This window comes from Epinephelus fuscoguttatus, linkage group LG20, assembly GCF_011397635.1.
Source record: "Epinephelus fuscoguttatus linkage group LG20, E.fuscoguttatus.final_Chr_v1".
NCBI classification, from domain to species: Eukaryota; Metazoa; Chordata; class Actinopteri; order Perciformes; family Serranidae; genus Epinephelus; species Epinephelus fuscoguttatus.
The window spans coordinates 38563873-38584840 of NC_064771.1; the positions used below are offsets into that span (position 1 = coordinate 38563873).

Sequence of the window (20968 nt, forward strand, 5' to 3'; positions counted from 1 at the left end):
GTGAGCTGAAGTCTGGCTCGAGACAGACAGTATTTTGTGGCAGCCTGTCATTAATAAAATTAGCGCGTCCACCTTGGAGTTGTATTTCCATCACTGTCGATCAGAGCCGACAAATACCAGTTACTACTGCAGCGTTATTTGTCCTGGATGTGAATGGTGATCGTAACCTTTCTCATTAAATACAAAAGCCAGATGTTAGAGGGTGTTAGTGCACAATAAATATGTATGTATATTTTTCCCCACCTAATTGTAGAGAACAGTCAAGTCTCCTCTGAAGTGGAATTGACATCATAATATCTGCTATTATGCAGATGGTCAGCTGGTAGATGCAGACATAAAATCTAGTGCTAGGCAAAAAAAGAAAACTGCTTCTGTCTTTTTTTTATTGGAACATTTTCAAACTAAACTGTAAAATCTTGCTGTAGCAGGCTTGAATGATGTTCTCCTTGAGACAGTCCTGACAGTAGTTAGAACCAGGGCAGATTTGACCTGTTTGGACACGTAATTAAAAGTGTTTTATTGTCATTATCGGCAGAAGTGTTCATTTCAGACCAATGTCGATATTTCAGTTAAAGCCTGTTTCTGCCATCGTGCATCTGCTCTTTCATTAACTATATACACATTTATTTTATCAGCAATTCTATTTTGTCTTTTGTCTTTGTAATTTGCTTATTGTTGACACTGTTCTGTCTCAAAATACAGTTCTATATCTTTATATCACCTATTTTATACCTGGGAATGTATGTGAATTTGATTTTAAACCTCTGGAAATGAGCTTTGACCTTTTGTCTCAATGAAAGGTTTATAAATAATACGATCTATAGTTTGAGGACAGGAAGTGTACTGCTGCCTCTATTGTTGTTTTCTGTGTTTTGAATTGCACTGTACGTCAGAACTAAACAGAACTAATACAAAAACCATGTCTGAAAAATACAGGTACTCTGTCGCCATGACGCCAGTGGCTTCAAAGAGTGAAATGTTTTCTTCCATGACTCACTTGATTCCTGTGGAGCATTAAATTGTGGAAAATGTGCTCCTCACTGAGTAATATGGACTTTTATAGTTGTGTTAATGTAGAGGTTGAATCATGAATACTCACAGTGACATGATGTTTGTGTGTCCTTCCCTCGCAGGCCCAGAGAAGCAGCTGTGTCCAGTGTAACTGCAGGGTTAACCCCAGCTGTGTGATGTGTGGTGGCTGGCCCACCCCCAGAGAGGACCCTCAGTTTGAGCAGCCCACCCTGGAGCGCCTGTCAAGACTGGATCTTGGCGTCCACCCCATCCTCTCCTTCCCTGACGGTCAGTTCCGGGCTGCTCGCTCAGAGAAGTTTACGCAGTCATTTCCTACTTTAGATCTGGAGGGGAAGACAAACAAGGAGTGGCTGTGGAGAGAATTCTCACCAGGAAGTTCTTAGAAAAGATTGTCTGAATTTACTGAAAATCTGTAATGGCTCCATGTTCCCCTGAATAAGTGTTTGATTCTCAGTGCCTGGCTCCAGATATTGTCTTCTCTTTATGTGAAATCATACAAACCAAGGCTTTTTATTATTATTATTATTGTTACTAAAGCATTTGTTTTGTTTCGACCCAAATGCATTACGTTGATACATAATTGAGACAAAGCTGTATTTACAACAGTGGATTTGGCACAGGCGCGAGTAGTAAACTGCCTTTGGCTTATTATAAATGTTACATGCCATTGTGAATCCCTAATGTTGAACTACAGATGGCAGATCTGAAATATCCACTGTGAGTCTCCTTATTCAGAGTTTTAAGACTCGTTGTGTTTATTCTTCCTCAGACGTCTGTATAGGCCTACGTCTGCAGCAGGTGATGAAGAGCCAGTGGCAGACCAAGTCACTGGAGAGGAGCAAACCACTGAAGAAGCTCTCCCTCAAACACAAGCTGTCCTCGTCCAAAGAGAAGCACAAGTTCACCAACTCACTCATGGCAGTCAGTGAGTACACGTGCTACTGAGAGAGTTTAACAAGCAGACAGACGCACACTTGTACACAGCGATACTTTAGGAGCCGTCTGCAGGTCCTCTAATACCCCATAAATGTCTGATATAATGTAAGACTTCAATATGGAGTCCCATACTAAAGGAATACTTAACCCACAAAATGACAATTTGTAGATCAATTACTCACTGGGTGTTGCATTGGGTTTGTGAAGGAAACTTTGTTTTTCTCGCATTCCTCCATGGTAAGCAAAGAAACCAATAAAGGCAGACGTTTTTCATGAATCAAAGTAAAAGCAACTGCAAAACTATATCAAAACTTCTGTGGACAAACACTCTACAGCTCTAATCTCATTTATCCAGTCGTATGCTCAGTACTTCCCAAGCATGTGCTCTCTCACTGAAACGTTAGGAGCAGTGCACCCTGAGCACATGAGTGGGGTTTAGCTCTGCCTGAGCAAAGTTCAAACACCAGCGCGCCCAGGCACTAGTGCTGTCAGAAATATTTATTTATTAATAGATATTATTTGACCCTTCACTATGTCCCGCCCCCATACACAGATCAGCCAATCATAACGTAGCATGGGGCCGGCTCAGACCAGGGTCCGACACCAACCCAGCTGTGCTCCATTGTTTCAGATTTCCTTCATCTTCAGGCTGGTTCTGTGCATGTGGAGCTAAATGTTGTGCCTGGGGCACGTCGTGTATTAATGACACTCGTTACCTGGAGAGGTTGGAAACAGATCTACGTTTCTTCCCTGTTCCAAAATCAAACCCTGAAAAGTGTAGGGTTAGCTAACGTTAGCTAGCTACTGAAGATATAGCCTACTGAACGTATACACACGCTGCTTTTGCTTTGTAATGATTCTAACAGTGAAACAAAGAGCGACCCTGCTGTACAGGAACCAGTGAAGGGAAGCAGGGAGACCAGCTGTGTGTCATCACAGTGTGTGTCATCACAGTGTGTGTCATCACAGTGTGTGCAGATGAACGTTGTTTGACTTCCCCGGCGATCCCTGCTTGTCCGGCAGCGAAGGTCCAGGTACGAGGGTGAAGCCAAACACCATTCATCTGCACACACTGTGATGCCACACAGCTGGTTCAGTATCAGCAAAGCTTCCCTTTATACTCACTGTCTTGTGTGGTGATCAGCAGTGATGTGGTGGTTCACTTTCACACTGTGATCTGTAGCCTATAGTTCGGCTTTAGCTTCTAACTATCTTTGTCTTTTTAACCTGTTGTTGCTGCTGAGTCAGTTTGACATCCTGGATATATCCTTCAAACACAGACTGTAGACCCCTCTGTCTGCTGCTCTCTGACATCACTCTCTCATTTCTCCAAACACATGATCATAGTTAGTCACAGTGTGGCCTCCGTGCTTACTGCGACAGCTTGATGGACCATCACAAATGGGCGGGGCTTAGCGAAAGTCAATTCTAAATATTTGAGACAGTTTCAGTCCTTGTTTTCTGCAGTATTAACACCAGCAGCACTTCCTCACTCTTTCTTATTATTAATGAGTCATTCAGCTGTCCTCTGCCTCGTGTTAATGTGCTCATGTTTGCATACTAGTCATTGAATTACCTTTAAAAGTTTTCTTGAAGAATAACTCCACTTGTTGTCATCATGTTATAGCCTTGATATATTTATCTTTGAATGAAGATTTTAATTCGTATGCCCTTCATGTCGATTTATCTCTGTGGTATCAAGTGTTGGCATTTTTCTGTGTATTGTATTGAAGGTATAAACTCCAGTATCATGCCGACACTGCCAGGCAAACACGAGACTGTTTATGTGCAAGTGTTTCAAATAGTGATGTTTTAGCAACAGTTGCATGTGTTTGGGACGCACTGAGCACACGACTGGGTGAATGAGACCATGATCATACTGCACGAGTTGTGAGAGAGTTTGTGAACAGATGTTTTGCTTTTGTTAAATGACTTGAGTTCATAAAGAATCATTGCCTATTTGGGATGTTCTCCTCTCACCAAAGAGCCATGAGAGGACACACACAATGTCTTCGTCATGAATTCTGTGTAACGCAGTGAATAATTGATAAAAATGATCATTTTGTGGGCGAAGTATTACTTTTTAAAATATCCACAAGAGATGTTGAAATAAATAATCATGTGAATAAACAGAGACAAATATTGCCATGAAATTGTGAAATAAGACGATAATTTCCCAAAGCTGGGGCCATTATGAAGAAATGTTGTTTCATCCTGCTGCTTTTCACAGTAACACAGTTTATTGCAGGTTGTTTTTATTCGTTCCAGCTGTTTTTATTTCACAGTGGCATTTTTCCCAGTAACTGTTTCGATCCACAATGCCACAGTACAGGCAGGAATGGGATTGGCTGATGCTGTTGTTGCCCAGCTCCAGCAGCAGCAACCTATGTTCTCGCAGGTCGACAGCAGCTCTCCTTGTTTTTAATTCAGTAGTGAAACCTTCACACATTTAAGACCCAGTGTAGTGAATCTCGCAGACACCCAGTGGATGTCCTGTAAAATATTTAATTTGAAACATTTGCCCTGAAAAGTTGCATCAACTCCGCATCTAATAAACATGTGTGACTTGTTCCTGGTGTTGCAGGACTGGGCCACTATAAGAACCGTGCTGAGAAGCCGAGGACAGTGGACGCCAGCAGCAGCAGCAGCAGCAGTGCTGTTCTGAACACAGCCAGGCTCGAGGGCCAGGCCGTGTGCAAGACTGAGCGACTGCAGGGCCACTCCACCCCGTTAGGGCCCTTCGACAAGAACTACAGCCGCAAGAGATTAAGAGAGCACTCGCTGGACAGGACTGACAGTGAGTCTTTTATGAATGAAATCCTGAGTAGTGTATTGATGGCATCAATCATTTTAAGGTCCTGTTTAATGTGAGGATGAAGGTGTCTCATTAAAGCGGTTTGTCACGGCTCAAGGAGACCGAGCTGTCATCTAAAATCTGTCGTCTCCTCTCCTCCAGCCTCCCCCAAACTTTTCCTGGAATCAAGCACCCCCTGCCCAACTCTGGCCAACATGCACTCATCCCTCCACAGCCCCCTCACACGCCAGCTGTCCACATCTTCAGAGAACTCCACACCGCTGGGCCCCAGCTCCCAGAGCGTCCCGAGCACACCTGTAAGGAAACACTGCACCACACCTCACTTTGTCTTTGCTTCTTTTATCTGGCTATGACCTGGGATCTCATCAGGTGTCATTTAAAATCAGACTCCTGGCTGTCAGTCATTTTATGAACCCAGTCTTGTCTCAAAATGACCAAACTTGCAAACGTAGCTCTACGACACATGCTCCTCTCCGTCTCTTTGACTGTGTGGAAGTCTGGTGTTACACGTGTCAGAATATAATCATGTTAAAGACACTAAGACATGTGACGCTTGACTTGTCAGTTGTTGGATTTAAGTGTGTGACGGCTGCTCAGATCAAACCCGCTAAGAACAGCTGTATGATGTAGACATTTTGCCTTAATATCATATAGGCACTGTTGACATGCAGGATTATGGTGAAGTCAGTGAGTGTGCACAACAAAGTGAAAGTACAACTTAATTTTCTTCTAAGGTGTCATCAGGCACTGAGTAGTTGGTTTTCCCCTGTGACACAACATGAAACCTGACCACCATTATGTTCAGTCTGATACAAGGTTATTATAGTGAACTAAAAAGAAACTAAAAACTGAAACTAGATTATATAATAATAAAAAAGTCAAATAAAAATATACAGGAATCGTCTTTAGTTTGAGTCCTTACAAATTTCTCATCACAAGCCTGGGAGACATTAATGCACATGGTGATTGAGACGGGGAGTCAGCTGCTTTCACAAAGGGTTGTGTTCATTTTGTAATTCTGATTCTTGCCCCTGACGACCCCTCCCCCATAGTATCATAAAAACTGAACCTAATAGTGAAACGACTAAAAATGAAACCAAAATTAAACATTTTTAAATAATAAAGACTAAACTGAATTGAAAACAGAAACTAAAAATGAAATAAAAGTAAAAACTCCTGACAAATAAAAATTATACTAACTGATATAATTAGAAGTTGGTGATTTGGAAAAAAATGTGTCCTGCAATAACAGTGCAGTTATTGATACGTTAATGATGTGATCAGGTGAGTGAGCTAAACTCCATCGCACTGAGACAAAATGTTTTTTCAGTTAATTAAAACATCCAAATTCTTTAATATTCCAGAAGTTCATGCTCTCATGTGAGCTCATGATTTGATTTATCCAGGAAAAGAAGTGTGATACTTTAATGTGAAACCTGTCTCACAACACAACAGATAGATTAAAGTAGAGTCAGAGTTAAATCCTCGTCATAGAAATAGAGTGAATAGAAAGCACCTGTGACTGTTTCCTGAGGTCACTGAACTAGTTCAGAAGAAAATGGTGATTGTTGTTAGTTGTTGCCATGAAGTGTGTCACACTCACAACTTTAACAGAAAAATACAACCTGACACCAGCCCAAGTTTCTTTCTATCCCAGAACTGAGACTGAGCTTAGCTGCCTCGTTAACATGTCGTAAAACACACATCTACTCTGACTCGACAGAAGCCAAATAAAACTCAACAAAATCACCTTAGTCCATGCCTCTTTGCACTGTTCCAACAATCCCAAACTGTGGTCGAAATAAACCCTTAATTCACCGAGTTGGATGGAAAGAATATGTTGGATCCACACATCCTCAGCTCAGCGGCCGGCTGAGCAGCAGCTCGTTCTTCAGAGGAAGCTTCAGGTCGTCGTGCTTTGCATTGCAAATTAATTACAGCAAAGAAACACCCAACTACAGTCATAGTTCAAAAGTAACAGATTGCTTATTTTAAAACTGACCACACCAGAGTTTGTTTTGTCATTATTGCAAAGCCTCACCCCGGGGACGTCGCAGCTTGTTGCAGATCCATTTGTAAATACAGGGGGAAAAAAACAGTACAAAAATCACGCACATCCCAACGTCCACTGGAGCACAGAGACATGAAAGAGCTGGCTCCAAACCTCACTCTGCATTCAAATCCTTCTAAACAGGAGCTACTTGGTGTGCAGACTTTTTGCTTTTGTACTTTATACAGACGTTAGCCCGCTACAGCCGGTACAGTGGCAATGGTACACGTAAAAATGGCCGCCGATCTGGCCATCCTGGTCTGCTGATTTGAAAGCAGAATGTTCGTTCTACTCTCTGTTTCAATGTTCTCAGCCCTCTGTGCAATAAATAACTAAAACATGGAGATTTCATTGTTCAAACTGTGTCAGAAACACACAGTTAAAGGGGAACGCCACCTCAGTTTAGAATACAGAGTGAGTCTCTCTCAAAGCCAGAAGTCATCTCGAACTTGTGATGTCACTCCACATTTGGGAGAGTTGTTTGTGTTTATTAATATCTTTGGAGTGTGTTAGACCAGAGGAATAACATGTATGAATTTGGAAAATGAGCGCAGTGTCCCTTTAATAACATCCATGTTGAATCCTGACATACGTCGGCCTTTGTCCCCCAGCAGCAGCCCATCAAGAGGAGGCGAGGTGAAAGCTCTTTCGACATCAACAACATAGTAATCCCCATGTCTGTGGCGGCCACCACGCGGGTGGAGAAGCTGCAGTACAAAGAGATTCTCACACCAAGGTAAATAAATACCTGCGTGACGTTTGTCCTGTGGTCTGTTTACTCTGACAAATAAAACCTTCCATTAACCGTCTGGTCTGTTTCCTTTCTCACTGGATCTATATTCTTCCATTAGTGCCTTACTGTGACGGCTGGTTTCCTGTTACTCACTTTTATTCCTCTGTTTGTGAAGGTGGCGAACTGTGGACATCTTCTCTCAGCCCATCACGGAGGAGGAGAACGAACGGGAGGTGAGTGTTGATGTCTCAGGTGATATTTATTTATCAGGTGTCCATCGTTAGGATCCTCATGTTCCGTGTTATTAACGTGTGAAATGAACAGATGATTTCTGAGACATTAAATATACTGTGTGGCTGTGAGAGAACAGTGACACCTGGTGGTCAAATGTGCAACACCGTCATGGTCATATCTTTGTATTGTCAGCAGTTCACCACATTCACATGTAACAACTATAATCATCTGTTGGAGCCTGTCTTGAGTTAGAAAGGTTATTAGACTGATTGATTTTAATTACAAATTAAAATAACTTTCACTGTGTGAATAATAAAAATACCCATCACATTTTTTCAGTGCTCAAGATGACGTCTTACATTAGCTTCTGTTTTTTGTCCACCAAAAACCAGGGTGTCTGCTGGTCCTTGAAAAAGTCTTAAATGTCTTAAATTCAATTTTATAAAGACCTTAAAAGTCATTAAATAGTCTTAAATTTGAATTTGTAAGAACAAACATTTTTATCTAATTTCACTTATCTTTAAATTTTTTCTTGTTAAAATCAGTTCAACTGTTCTGCGTGAAAATCCACATTTCTGACGTAAGAAATCTTTAAACCACTGAACATATTAAGTCTTTTTACTTTATAATTTCACTTAACCTGTTTGCAAAATGTAGATGAACCTAACCCACCCTGATAACCATATGTCTACATAAAACACACCTCTGCACAGGACCACGTGTATATACTACTCATCTTAATACTTGCCTGCAACACCTGAATTACAGAAAGATAATTTATCCAAAAAACAGTCTTAAGTTTGGTTGTAAATGATCTCGAAAAGGTCTTAAAAGCATCAAATTTAAGTGTCTGATAGTGTCTAGTAGTGATAACGACTGATTGATAATCGATCAATAAGTCATAGGTTTGCAGCAATATACCTGTTTCAGGGTACCATGATATAAAAGTTGATGGTTAGCCTACAATGTACGATGGCTTATTTACAATATTGTGAAGAAAAATGGACGAAGAATCTCTTCTTTATTTAATTATTTTCTGAGGAGAGACTTTTCACATAAACTTCCATCAACAAAATGGTTTCAGTTATAGTAATGAAACCAAAAATAAATCTTCTGTTTTTATTCCTTAAAACTGTGATATTTTATAGATGGTTTTTGAACCGAGAAAATCTCAAACTGTTGCACCTAATCATTCGTTAAGAATCTGATCAAACGTGAAAAATAATTGATTAATCAGCAGACAAGGCAATGCTGTCAGAGTGTATGCAGTATGTTGCTGTGAGCATTGATTGAGGAAAACGTGTATTTAAGTCACGATTAACTCTCCCAATAATCCATTAGGTAAAGTTAATTTGCAACTAGCGTCTGTCGACGCCCTGCAGCAGTCCAAAACCTGAAGATGTTCAGTTTGAGAGACTAAAAAATAAAAAGTAAATCGGCTGCAGGTCTGGAGACATCTTAAAAACACTGAGTCTGTTTTCTTCAAAAGGATTTAATTCACAGAGGTCTGAAATGTTCTCCCAGCCTTTTGCTCAAATGTTTTTCATGATGATGTCACCAGGAGTTATTCATGTATTCAGCTGAGAAGTGGTGACAAAAAACGTGATACAAGTGTCATTAATTTATGTGCTCGGTGAATAATTCTGGGCCTCATCATGTCTGCTGGTTTTCACTCGTATCTTTTATATGTCGGCTGGTGAAACTGTGAAATAAGTAATAAATTACATTCTGTGGTTTATTACAAATGTCTTCAATTTAACTTTGTGAATCCTGCAGAGAATTATTGGGCTTGTTTTGTTCAATACATACCATAAACAATCAACAGTAGACTTCCAAACAGACGTAGGCACACTTTGAGGGTGCTGACTGAGTCCTGTGTGTCTGCAGGTGGAGGACCTGTCCGACGCAGCCTTCACTCAGCTCCATCAGCCCCACGAGGACCAGGAGCGGTCCCGCTGGACTTGGATGGCCCTGGCTCCTGCTAAGAGGAGGGGCAGCAGGTCACTACCACCACCATCACACACACAGTCACATACTGGTCTTTAACTGTACACTGTAGTGGTGACATCATCCGTGTTTCGTCTCTCAGGTCGTACAAATCTGTGGACGGGCGCACCACACCACTGCTGTGCGGGACCAACCCTCCCACCCCTCAGCCTGCGTCCCCAGACCCAGGCCACTGCCCCATGCTCCACGACTACAGCCACGTGCCGTCACCCATGAGTCCAGCCAGCCCCGACACCACCTCCAACCCCCACACGCCCTGCTCCAGAGACTCCCATCGGCTGCTGTCCAGCGAGGACACGCGGTGCTCTACGCCGGACTTCACCTTTGAAGAGAGGGTACGTACTCTGCTCGCTAAAGTTCATCCAGCGGGGATCAAACATCAGCTTCCTGTTAGAAGAGCGTCCAGATCATCGGACCTGTGAGAAACGTTCTGCTGCAGTCGAACCCTCGTTTGATGTTGGTTCACTGTAAATTATGTCTGTCGTTATATTTGTTTTAAACCACAAGAGAAGGCAAAATAAGTGTCTCAGTGTTTCTACCTCGTCAGTGTCAAGACCTGAGATGTGATGTGAAAAATTAACTCCTGAAAGAACAGTGTGTGAACCAGTGTAACACATGGATGGTTCATACACACTGTTCTCCTTGAGGCGTCACATTCTTTTTGTGATTGTCAGTAAATCATGAACCTCCCTGTTTGTCGCACACTTCCACACACGTACAGGCCTTAACGTTACCATGATAATACATGTGCTTATTTTACTGTGAACTCACAGCTACACTTGTTCCCAATCTGCTCGACCTTAGTCCCTCAGAAACATTTTGAGTTTGTCGCACCTTTCACGTTGTGTTACTTGTGAAGGCTTCACTAGCTCAAGTAATAAATTAATACATTTGGTAGGCTTGAAATTAAAAGTCAGTCCGACCACATCATACACAATCATTTTTAAAGCCCTGTGAGACGACATAAATACAGCTGACTGACTTTATATCAAACAGCAGGTGCTCAGATGTCCTGACTGTGTTTTAAACCAGCAGCAGCTCCTGATACAAACCTGCTGCTGCTGCTGCTGTGCACATAATATAATATAATATAATATAATCTCTCTGCTTTAGACAAAGGACATGATTAATATGTTTTTGTTACTTCAGTTTTATGACAGTCGGTACTGTCTGTAATAACTTTATTTTATGACAGACTGTAATTTGTTTTTATGGCACACTGTACTGGAACTTTTATTTTTGTGGCTTACTATAATATGACTTTTAAATATTTTTGAATTATTTTATTTTCAAAAGTCATGGCATTCAACACTACGGCATGCTTTTAACTTTTATTTCATAGTATGCTAAGGCTTAAAAAAATCTGTAATATGACTTTATTTTTTTCCGCTTTTTTTGACACACTATACTGTGACCTCTTAAAAAAATGACTTGACATACTTTGCTATGACAAAAAAAGACATACCATATTATCACATTCTGTTACTACATTTTTAACACACGATACAATGATTTAAAAAAACTATACTTATTAAAAAAAAATTTGACACAGTGAACTATGATTAAAAAATATGTGCTGTACATGATTTTTGTCCAACAAAAAATTGTAATACTGATCTATGACTTTGCTTTTTATATTTTTGACATACTATACTATGACTTAAAAAAGAAAAAAGTTAATGTACTATGGGTTTAAAAACGTTTTTGATAAGTTATACTGTAACCCTTGTTAAACATTTCTATGGCACAATGTTATGATATACTCAACTATGACTTAAAAAAAATGAACACTATTATTTTATGTTTTGACACACTAAACTTTTCTTTACTGTTTACTGTTACTTTCTGGACATTTTTAACGCCATAATATGTCTTTTTTGGACATACTATGTTGATCTTTTCGACACGTTTCATGGCGCTGCCCAATATGATTTTATTTTTGTACCTTTTTTATTTTTCATTCTGCACAAAGACTTGTGTTGACGTTATATTGTGACGCGCGTGACTTTTTGGTTAGTCATGATTACATGTAAATATCCTGCAGATGTGTTCAGGGTCTCTTCATGAACGTTGTCTGATGTTTGCAGACGGTCGCGCCGTGGGAACGTCGCAGCTTCCCCTTGCCAGAGGACCCGGCCCCGGAGCCAGAGCCAGAGAGCGACCACCACATCAGGCCCAGAATGCGCAGCATCTCAGGTTGCCGAGCAACAGCCTACGGCCGGCTGGATTCGGACGACATGGAGCTGCCTTGTGACGACGACAGCGGCCCCAAACTCAAGGCCGCCTCCACCACCACCACCACCCACCGATGAATGACTGACAGGCTGAGGTCCCCCCGCCCCCGCCCCTCCCCCACCCACAGCTCCTCTCTGGCATTAACAAGCAGAACCTCAAAGCAGAATAAGATATTAAATGGGTTCCTGTTGTTTGATATTCAAACATCAGTCTAATACTTTCACAGTTTTTAGTGAACATTATGGAGATAGAAGCCTTTCCCTACACTTGTTTTTGTCACAGGAAAAAAAGGATAAATGTAAAAAAAAAAGTATAAAACAACACGTTACAAAAAATGTTTTCTGTAGTAGGCTAAACAATGTACATGGGGGCTTAGTGGTGTTTCATATGTCGCGTGTACACTTGTAGCGCACTATGTAGCGGACTCCTCAAAATATGGCCAAAGGGTGTTTTCTATTGACTAGTTTGCTTGTAATTCCCATGTACATTTTTAGTGGAGTGACAAATAACAAAACGAGAAAAAACACCCCCCCCTCCTCCCCCTCCACCCTTCATCATCCTCCTCCTCATCCAAATAAACAGGTACATTTGAGATGTGGTTCCCTTCTTCTCCCTCTAGAGGTCGCCTGAAATCACCAGAGCACTTCTCCAACTGCCAAGTCTAGTTTTGTTGGTTTGCTTTTCTTTGTTTTTTCATTCCTGACATGTTTTATTTGTATCTGTTCTGTCTGTTCCTGCGTACGTAACACATTCTTTGTGTTTTTTGAATAGTAAATCATTCCTTCTGCAGAGTGTCCAGCTCCTGTCTCCGCCCCGCCGTCTCTTCTTACGCTCTCAGTTCTGGTTTTTAAGAGGGTGGTGGCATAGAGAGGACTGGGGTGTCTTTTTTGAGCACTTGCCCTACAGAACAGCGCTGCTGCATGCTTAAAAAACATGCTAATGTTAGTCTTATCACAACAGCACACAGTAAGATTTCCACTTATTAAACAAAAAAGAACCAAGCGGCAGGTGATGGGGATGATTGTACCATCTGCTAGTTTCACTCTCTGCGTACAGTCGTTGCTGTATTAGAAAAATGTGGCAAAATAAAGACATAACACAATTACATCCCCCTTCCTCTTTCTTCTGGTTCAACTTGACAAGTTTTCTCTTGCAAACACTTCAAATGTAGCAGCTCTCAGCTAGAAGCCACCCCGAGCTCAGGTTTTTCAATTTAAGGGAATATTTTCTGCTGTTCAACAGTTCCACTCTGATCAGATCCAGACGACAAACTTTTGTTTTTTGCCACCCCACCAACGTCATAACCACAACTCTTCTCGCCCCCTCAAGTAACTAATTGCTATGCAAAAAAAAAGACTATGGTTGTTTTCATTTTACACCTCCTTTTTATGCCACAGCCATTCAATCACTGTTTTTTCTTTTGTAGTTTAAGCAAGATGTCAATGTACCTGTTCGATTGTTGCAGCAGTTAACCTAATCAAAAAGCAGAATTGTTTTTTCTTTTTTGTAAATAGTACCATTAAAACATTTATGTTTAACTTGGCGTTATTGTTCTGGCCTCAAGTCCTTCAGAAACTGTCTGAAATCACTCCCAAGGTCACGGGTGAAAATCTATTGACTCTTAATTCAACTGTAAACTGAACTTTGGACCAAATCTGTGTCATCACAGCTTTTATTTTTGCACTCAAGTGTGTGAATTTAAAGCACCACGTGTAAACAGGGAGAGATTTCCGACAGCACTTGTGTTGCATACTTCAAGACGACGGTGACTTCATAGCATTTATTTTCAAATACACATATACAGCAACAAGAATCATCATAAACCAGTTATTGATCAAATGCACAATAACAAGAACAATCACATTTCCACAACTGTACAGCGTCAGAAGAACCAAAAAGAAGGTGATGAGTTTTTGTTACTGCAGAAAACCTCCTGTCAGACACGAGAGGACCCAGTGAACGCACATCATACTGCACACTGTGTCTGCTGTGCACGGCGGGAGCAGCTCCCGTCCCTCAGCTCTCACGTCTGTCCTGCACACTGAGACGAATGTGGTCTATTCGTGTAAAATTAAAATGCATGCAGGTAATGTTGCGAGCACACCCTTACGTCCTATCAGCAAACTGAACGTAGCATCTTTGCGATCATAGAGATAAAACACTTTATATCTATGTTGGCAACAAACGTAAAGCTGGGTGCAAAGTGTTTTTGTTTTTTCTTCAAGTCCTGGATCAGGACGTCTTTCAGAATCCAGAGAGTGTGTATAAGACAGGATATACAAAGAGACCACTTTGTGAAGGGGGGAGGCAACAAGCAGACTCTCTTACATGAGGTGCATGCGAGAAGTTGTTTCACTTCATATTAATGCGAGTAATAGTGATGAGTCGCTGGGAATATTGACCAACATCAGGACGGTTTTTGAGCACGAGTATATTTTTAAGGGAAAATTGTTCTTGTTAGAAATGGAGGATACAAGCTGCTCGCATTCGTTTCATTCAACAAATAAAAAGTCTTTACAGATAAATAGTTGAATCACTCCATCGCAATCTTTTCTTATCCGTGGCCCTGTCTGTGCACGGGCTCTGGAGCTGAAATACACCATGTGGCCAAAAGTTTGTGGACGACCCTGCCAACTACTGCACTTCATGTTGTGAGGCTGGTGGAGCAGACTCCTTAGTTCCCGTTAAGGATGTGCAGTATGTCACTGCGGTGCCCACGTTCAGGAACAGATCCCTCCACTAGGGGTCTAGATAATCTTGACGGGGTCATGAGGTGACGCACAGGACGGGCACACTGATGGAAACGCTTTCAAACCAGTTGATACTGAGCCAAACAGTGTAACACATCTTACCACTAGGTGGCGCACAGGACTCACCAGCTGCTGCCGAGAGAAACACAGGGTGCACCCAGAATCTTTAACTTCTCACTTTAAGCGTGTGCTGCAGCTGCCCTTAAGAAGTGTGTAATCCTAAACCTTGACCCTCTTGCTCATATATCCGTTACCATGGAGATCAAATAAGTTCAGCGAGCTGGCCGGAGACAGAGGTGAACCCTGACTACTCTGATGTTATTTGGTAATAACAGCATACACTGTAGATTCTAACATATTACAGTCACGATAGCAACATTACAGAAGCTGTACATTTCTCTGTCGTCGTTATTTAACACTGTTTAACTGAATAAAATAATATTCCTTTAATTACTCATCAACTGGTCATCAGTCACTTAAACAGGCTGTCATCTATCAATGTGACTCATCTTTCACTGCAGAGGATTGTGGCTTCAGGGTGTCCACAGGTCCTTAAAATGTCCTAAATTAAGTTTCCTTGGCGATAAAAAGTCTTAAATTCAGATCTGATAGGTCTTAACTATTGTCGCTCACAATGACTGTTTACACTCATTGGACAGACGGAAGAATTGCAATAATAAATAGCATGCAGGTTTGGTCTGAAATATCATGTAAAGTGGTGTTAAACAGTCTCCTACTGAACCTGGTTATATCTGTGACACCCTGTGGGTCAGAAAAGCATACTGTCTTACTGCAAGATCCAACCGGATGTAGTTAAACATCCTGGTATCCTTGGCATACTGCATTTCACATACTGAATCTTGATCTGGCGTACTATATAGTCTGCTAGTTTGGGTACTGGAACGCACAGGTAACGAGACAGAGAGCGCCCATTAATGAGACTTACTCCCCACTCTTCTTTGAGACTAACTCGGACATTTCTCAACTCTAAAAAGTGACCACATAAAACAAAGGTGGTCGTCACAAGCTAAAAAGAGCGGGAAGTGTTGAACATTAATAACTGGAGCAGCCGGGTTCAAACACGTTACGTGGAGGCTGTTAGCAGCAGATTGAAGCACATGGTGTTGGAACAGGATACTTAAACCCACGTCCTCCTGAGACCTGGACTGTTGGTTGGTGTGTATTTTTAATTTCCCATAGCTATGTGGGATCAGCAGGACCTGCTGAGTATAACAACTTAACACTGTCGATAATTAAGCCTCAATGTCCTCAAACGAGACGACAATCATGTCCCAACGTTCTCAATCACGTTTCAACCATCACATGTGATCAGGTTTTGGACCTGGATCAGCTGCAGACTGACTTTGCAGAGATGGCGGCCATCTTGTTTTTACATGGATCAGTGTATTGAGCTCTTACTAGCACTAGATGGCACAAAAAGTGTCCGTGAACGAGGACAACAGGTCTGAGTTAAGTTGAATAAAGACTAAGGTCAAGTCCAAATGTGATGCTGTGATGAGGACACAGGGTCTCTACGGGTGTGATATTCAGGTGTCCACATACTTATGGCCGTGTAGTGCAGCTTCATCACTTCAGATATAAGCAACCAGCCGAGTCACGTCATGATGAATCCAGTGTTCGGTGCTCAGGTACAGATACAGGTGTTAAAACTGTCCCGTGAAATCATTCCTGTGCAGCTTCCTTCATCTCAACTTGGCCCAATCAACCCATCATCCATCCGTCCATCCATCATCCGTCCATCTGTCATCCATCCATCATACATCCATCTGCTTTGCAATATTCATTCTGGTTGAGTACATTTTAAAATACGACATTTTTTCAGCCTTTAAAGTGAGACTATGTAACGTTGGAGAGGAAATAACACTTTTACGTAGTTTAATACGCTGACGGTTTGTCACTGCTGCGGCCGCACTCAGTCGGGGTGACCGGTATCTTCGGGGGCTAATATCTGCTCAGTTTGCCGACTCTACGACTCCTAGCTTAGCATTTCAGCTAAATGATAACTACTAGCTTAGCATTTAGCATCATCTGATCATTACGTAGTCTCTCTTTAAGAATATTTTCAGTAATCGTGATGAGCGTTATTCTACCTACCTTTGATGTGCATACAGCAGTTTAAATATCGATGATGAACTGTCTCTATTCCTCTTAATAATAACTTGGCCATGAAAGTTACACTTTAAGGTTAATTTCCTCAAGCTTTAGCGCATTTACAATACAGCAGTAACAAAAAGAAAGAAAATTAACACTGACAGTAGCAGGCACAATACAAATGTTTCTTCATATCAAATACATGTCATATATCCACAGAGTACGATTATAAAACTGTGCCCAACACAAACCAAAGTTTCTACTCTAGCCGTTCTATTTTTTTATTTTTTTATTTTTTTTGAATCCAGGTTACTCCCCTGTCGTGTCGGGACTACACAAAGCAAAGACAGCACTGAGGTCTGAAAGCATTTCTTTTCTGCCTTGACGAAAAAAAATCGCTACTTTTCTTTTTAACAGTTTTCCTTCGACACCCCTCACCGTACCCTGTTCCTTCTGCCGCAGCACTAACTGGACCCAACCTCCGCTTATATCAAAAGAAATATCGGGGGCACCCATCGAAGGGGACTTAACTTCCTAAAGGGTTTACAGTCAATGTGACGGGAAACCAAGTGTTAAATGACGTCAGATTCACCAGGACACGTATGAAGATCCTCAGATTCACAGGGAGAATTTGGCTGTGCTGGGGTGCTTTAACTCTCAAAGGGAGACTTACAAAAGGTAGAAATAGCAAATAAAGAAATCAAAGACCACAGAGAGAGAAACCAAAGACATGTCGGCCTACTTCTTAATCTGTTTTTTTTTTCTCTCTACAAGTAACGCCTCGAGGAGTTTCAAAGGTTAGTGAGGGATAAACAGTGGTGGGTAGCGAAAAAAGTCCTGTGAAAATAATGAGGAAGGCATCACAACTCCTCTACGTGGTCGTGTGGTGGAGGAAGTGGAGGTGGAGGGTGCATTCACAAGCCTTGTTTGGCCAGAGAGGCGGACACCTGGTCAGCAAGTGTGGACAGCTGCGGAGAGTCGGTCATGTTGATGCTGCCGGAGGAGGACACGGTGCTGAGCTGGCGGGGGGAGTCTTCCAAAGACACGATCTCAGCGCCGTGGTCAGTGCGGGCCTTGGCTGTCTCACGGAAGCTCAGTTTGTGGCTCTCAATCTGCGAGAGGACGACAGGAGGAGGTCAAACATTCTGCCTGGATCATCTGCACACTCACATGCTGTACAGCGCCCTCTGGTGGAAAACAGGTGTACACAAAAGTGCTACATGATGCAGTCGATGTTACTGTGGAGGCTGAAATAACACATGGTGACAGAAGTAACTCATCACATGTAGGGAAGGCTGGACTGTAACATGTTTATAGTATATAACATACTGAACTGTAACATGTTTATAGTATATAGCATACTGAACTGTAACATGTTTATAGTATATAACATACTGAACTGTAACATGTTTATAGTATATAACATACTGAACTGTAACATGTTTATAGTATATAACATACTGAACTGTAACATGTTTATAGTATATAGCATACTGAACTGTAACATGTTTATGGTATATAACATACTGAACTGTAACGTGTATATAGTATATAACGTGTTTATAGTATATAACATACTGAACTGTAACATGTTTATAGTATATAGCATACTGAACTGTAACATGTTTATGGTATATAACATACTGAACTGTAACATGTTTATAGTATATAACATACTGAACTGTAACATGTTTATGGTATATAACATACTGAACTGTAACATGTTTATAGTATATAGCATACTGAACTGTAACATGTATATAGTATATAACGTGTTTATAGTATATAACATACTGAACTGTAACATGTTTATAGTATATAGCATACTGAACTGTAACATGTATATAGTATATAACGTGTTTATAGTATATAACATACTGAACTGTAACATGTTTATAGTATATAGCATACTGAACTGTAACGTGTATATAGTATATAACGTGTTTATAGTATATAACATACTGAACTGTAACATGTTTATAGTATATAGCATACTGAACTGTAACATGTTTATGGTATATAACATACTGAACTGTAACATGTTTATAGTATATAGCATACTGAACTGTAACGTGTATATAGTATATAACGTGTTTATAGTATATAACATACTGAACTGTAACATGTTTATAGTATATAGCATACTGAACTGTAACATGTTTATGGTATATAACATACTGAACTGTAACGTGTATATAGTATATAACGTGTTTATAGTATATAACATACTGAACTGTAACGTGTTTATAGTATATAACATACTGAACTGTAACATGTTTATAGTATATAACATACTGAACTGTAACATGTTTATGGTATATAACATACTGAACTGTAACGTGTTTATGGTATATAACGTGTTTATAGTATATAACATACTGAACTGTAACATGTATATAGTATATAACGTGTTTATGGTATATAACGTGTTTATGGTATATAACATACTGAACTGTAACATGTATATAGTATGTAACGTGTTTATAGTATGTAACGTGTTTATAGTATATAACATACTGAACTGTAACATGTATATAGTATATAACGTGTTTATAGTATATAACATACTGAACTGTAACATGTATATAGTATATAACGTGTTTATAGTATATAACGTGTTTATAGTATATAACATACTGAACTGTAACATGTATATAGTATATAACGTGTTTATAGTATATAACGTGTTTATAGTATATAACATACTGAACTGTAACATGTATATAGTATATAACGTGTTTATAGTATATAACGTGTTTATGGTATATAACATACTGAACTGTAACATGTATATAGTATATAACGTGTTTATAGTATATAACGTGTTTATGGTATATAACATACTGAACTGTAACATGTATATAGTATATAACGTGTTTATAGTATATAACGTGTTTATGGTATATAACATACTGAACTGTAACGTGTTTGATAAACATTTTGGACGACATAATATACTATGATGAATTTCATGATTTTGGACGACATGCTATACTATGACGTTTTTTCACAATTTTGGATGACATACCACACTATGACGTTTTTCATGATTTTGGACGACATGCTATCCTATGACGTTTTTTCATGATTTTGGACGACATGCTATACTACGACGCTTTTTCATGATTTTGGACGACATGCTATACTATGACGCTTTTTTCATGATTTTTTACGACATGCTATACTATGACTTTTTTACATGATTTCGGACGACATACTATACTATGATTTTTTACACGGTTTCAGATGACATGCTATATTATGACGTTTTTTCATGATTTTGGACGACATGCTATACTATGATGAATTTTCACGATTTTGGACGACATGCTATACTATGACGTTTTTTCACGATTTTGGACGACATGCTATATTATGACGTTTTTTCATGATTTTGGACGACATGCTATACTATGATGAATTTTCACGATTTTGGACGACATACTATACTATGACGTTCTTTCACGATTTTGGACGACATGCTATACTATGACTTTTTTTCATGATTTTGGACGACATGCTATATTATGACGTTTTTTCATGATTTTGGACGACATGCTATACTATGACTTTTTTTCATGATTTTGGACGACATGCTATACTATGACGTTTTTTCATGATTTTGGACGACATGCTATATTATGACGTTTTTTCATGATTTTGGACGACATGCTATACTATGACTTTTTTTCATGATTTTGGACGACATGCTATACTATGACGTTTTTTCATGATTTTGGACGACATGCTATACTATGACGTTTTTTCATGATTTTGGACGACATGCTATACTATGATGAATTTTCACGATTTTGGACGACATGCTATACTATGACGTTTTTTCATGATTTTGGACGACGTGCTATACTGTGATGAATTTTCACGATTTTGGACGACATGCTATACTATGACGTTTTTTCATGATTTTGGACTACATGCTATACTATGATGAATTTTCACGATTTTGGACGACATGCTATCCTATGACATTTTTTCATGATTTTGGACGACGTGCTATACTATGACGTTTTTTCATGATTTTGGACGACATGCTATACTATGAC

At 40.1% G+C, this 20968-nt stretch overlaps 2 protein-coding genes across 29 annotated transcripts in view; one reads left to right on the plus strand and one right to left on the minus strand.

The window, feature by feature from the left end:
• The window catches only part of kansl1a (KAT8 regulatory NSL complex subunit 1a), a 49831-nt gene extending 36246 nt beyond the window's left edge, over nucleotides 1–13585 (plus strand). For 3 of the 5 annotated variants that reach the window (XM_049562777.1, XM_049562778.1, XM_049562776.1), the window contains 9 exons: nucleotides 1134–1299; nucleotides 1802–1957; nucleotides 4544–4765; nucleotides 4925–5079; nucleotides 7445–7569; nucleotides 7742–7799; nucleotides 9688–9800; nucleotides 9890–10142; nucleotides 11895–13585. In XM_049562777.1, the coding sequence (XP_049418734.1) occupies nucleotides 1134–1299; nucleotides 1802–1957; nucleotides 4544–4765; nucleotides 4925–5079; nucleotides 7445–7569; nucleotides 7742–7799; nucleotides 9688–9800; nucleotides 9890–10142; nucleotides 11895–12119 (1473 nt within the window). In that variant the 3' untranslated portion in view covers nucleotides 12120–13585. The remainder of the gene's footprint in view (nucleotides 1–1133; nucleotides 1300–1801; nucleotides 1958–4543; nucleotides 4766–4924; nucleotides 5080–7444; nucleotides 7570–7741; nucleotides 7800–9687; nucleotides 9801–9889; nucleotides 10143–11894) is intronic. The other 2 variants (XM_049562779.1, XM_049562780.1) reach the window with 2 other exon arrangements.
• Nucleotides 13586–13807: 222 nt separating this feature from the next.
• Nucleotides 13808–20968, minus strand: part of mapta (microtubule-associated protein tau a) — a 58402-nt gene continuing 51241 nt past the window's right edge. For 21 of the 24 annotated variants that reach the window (XM_049562801.1, XM_049562799.1, XM_049562795.1 and 18 more), the window contains one exon: nucleotides 13808–18016. In XM_049562801.1, the coding sequence (XP_049418758.1) occupies nucleotides 17819–18016 (198 nt within the window). In that variant the 3' untranslated portion in view covers nucleotides 13808–17818. The remainder of the gene's footprint in view (nucleotides 18017–20968) is intronic. The other 3 variants (XM_049562791.1, XM_049562808.1, XM_049562812.1) reach the window with 1 other exon arrangement.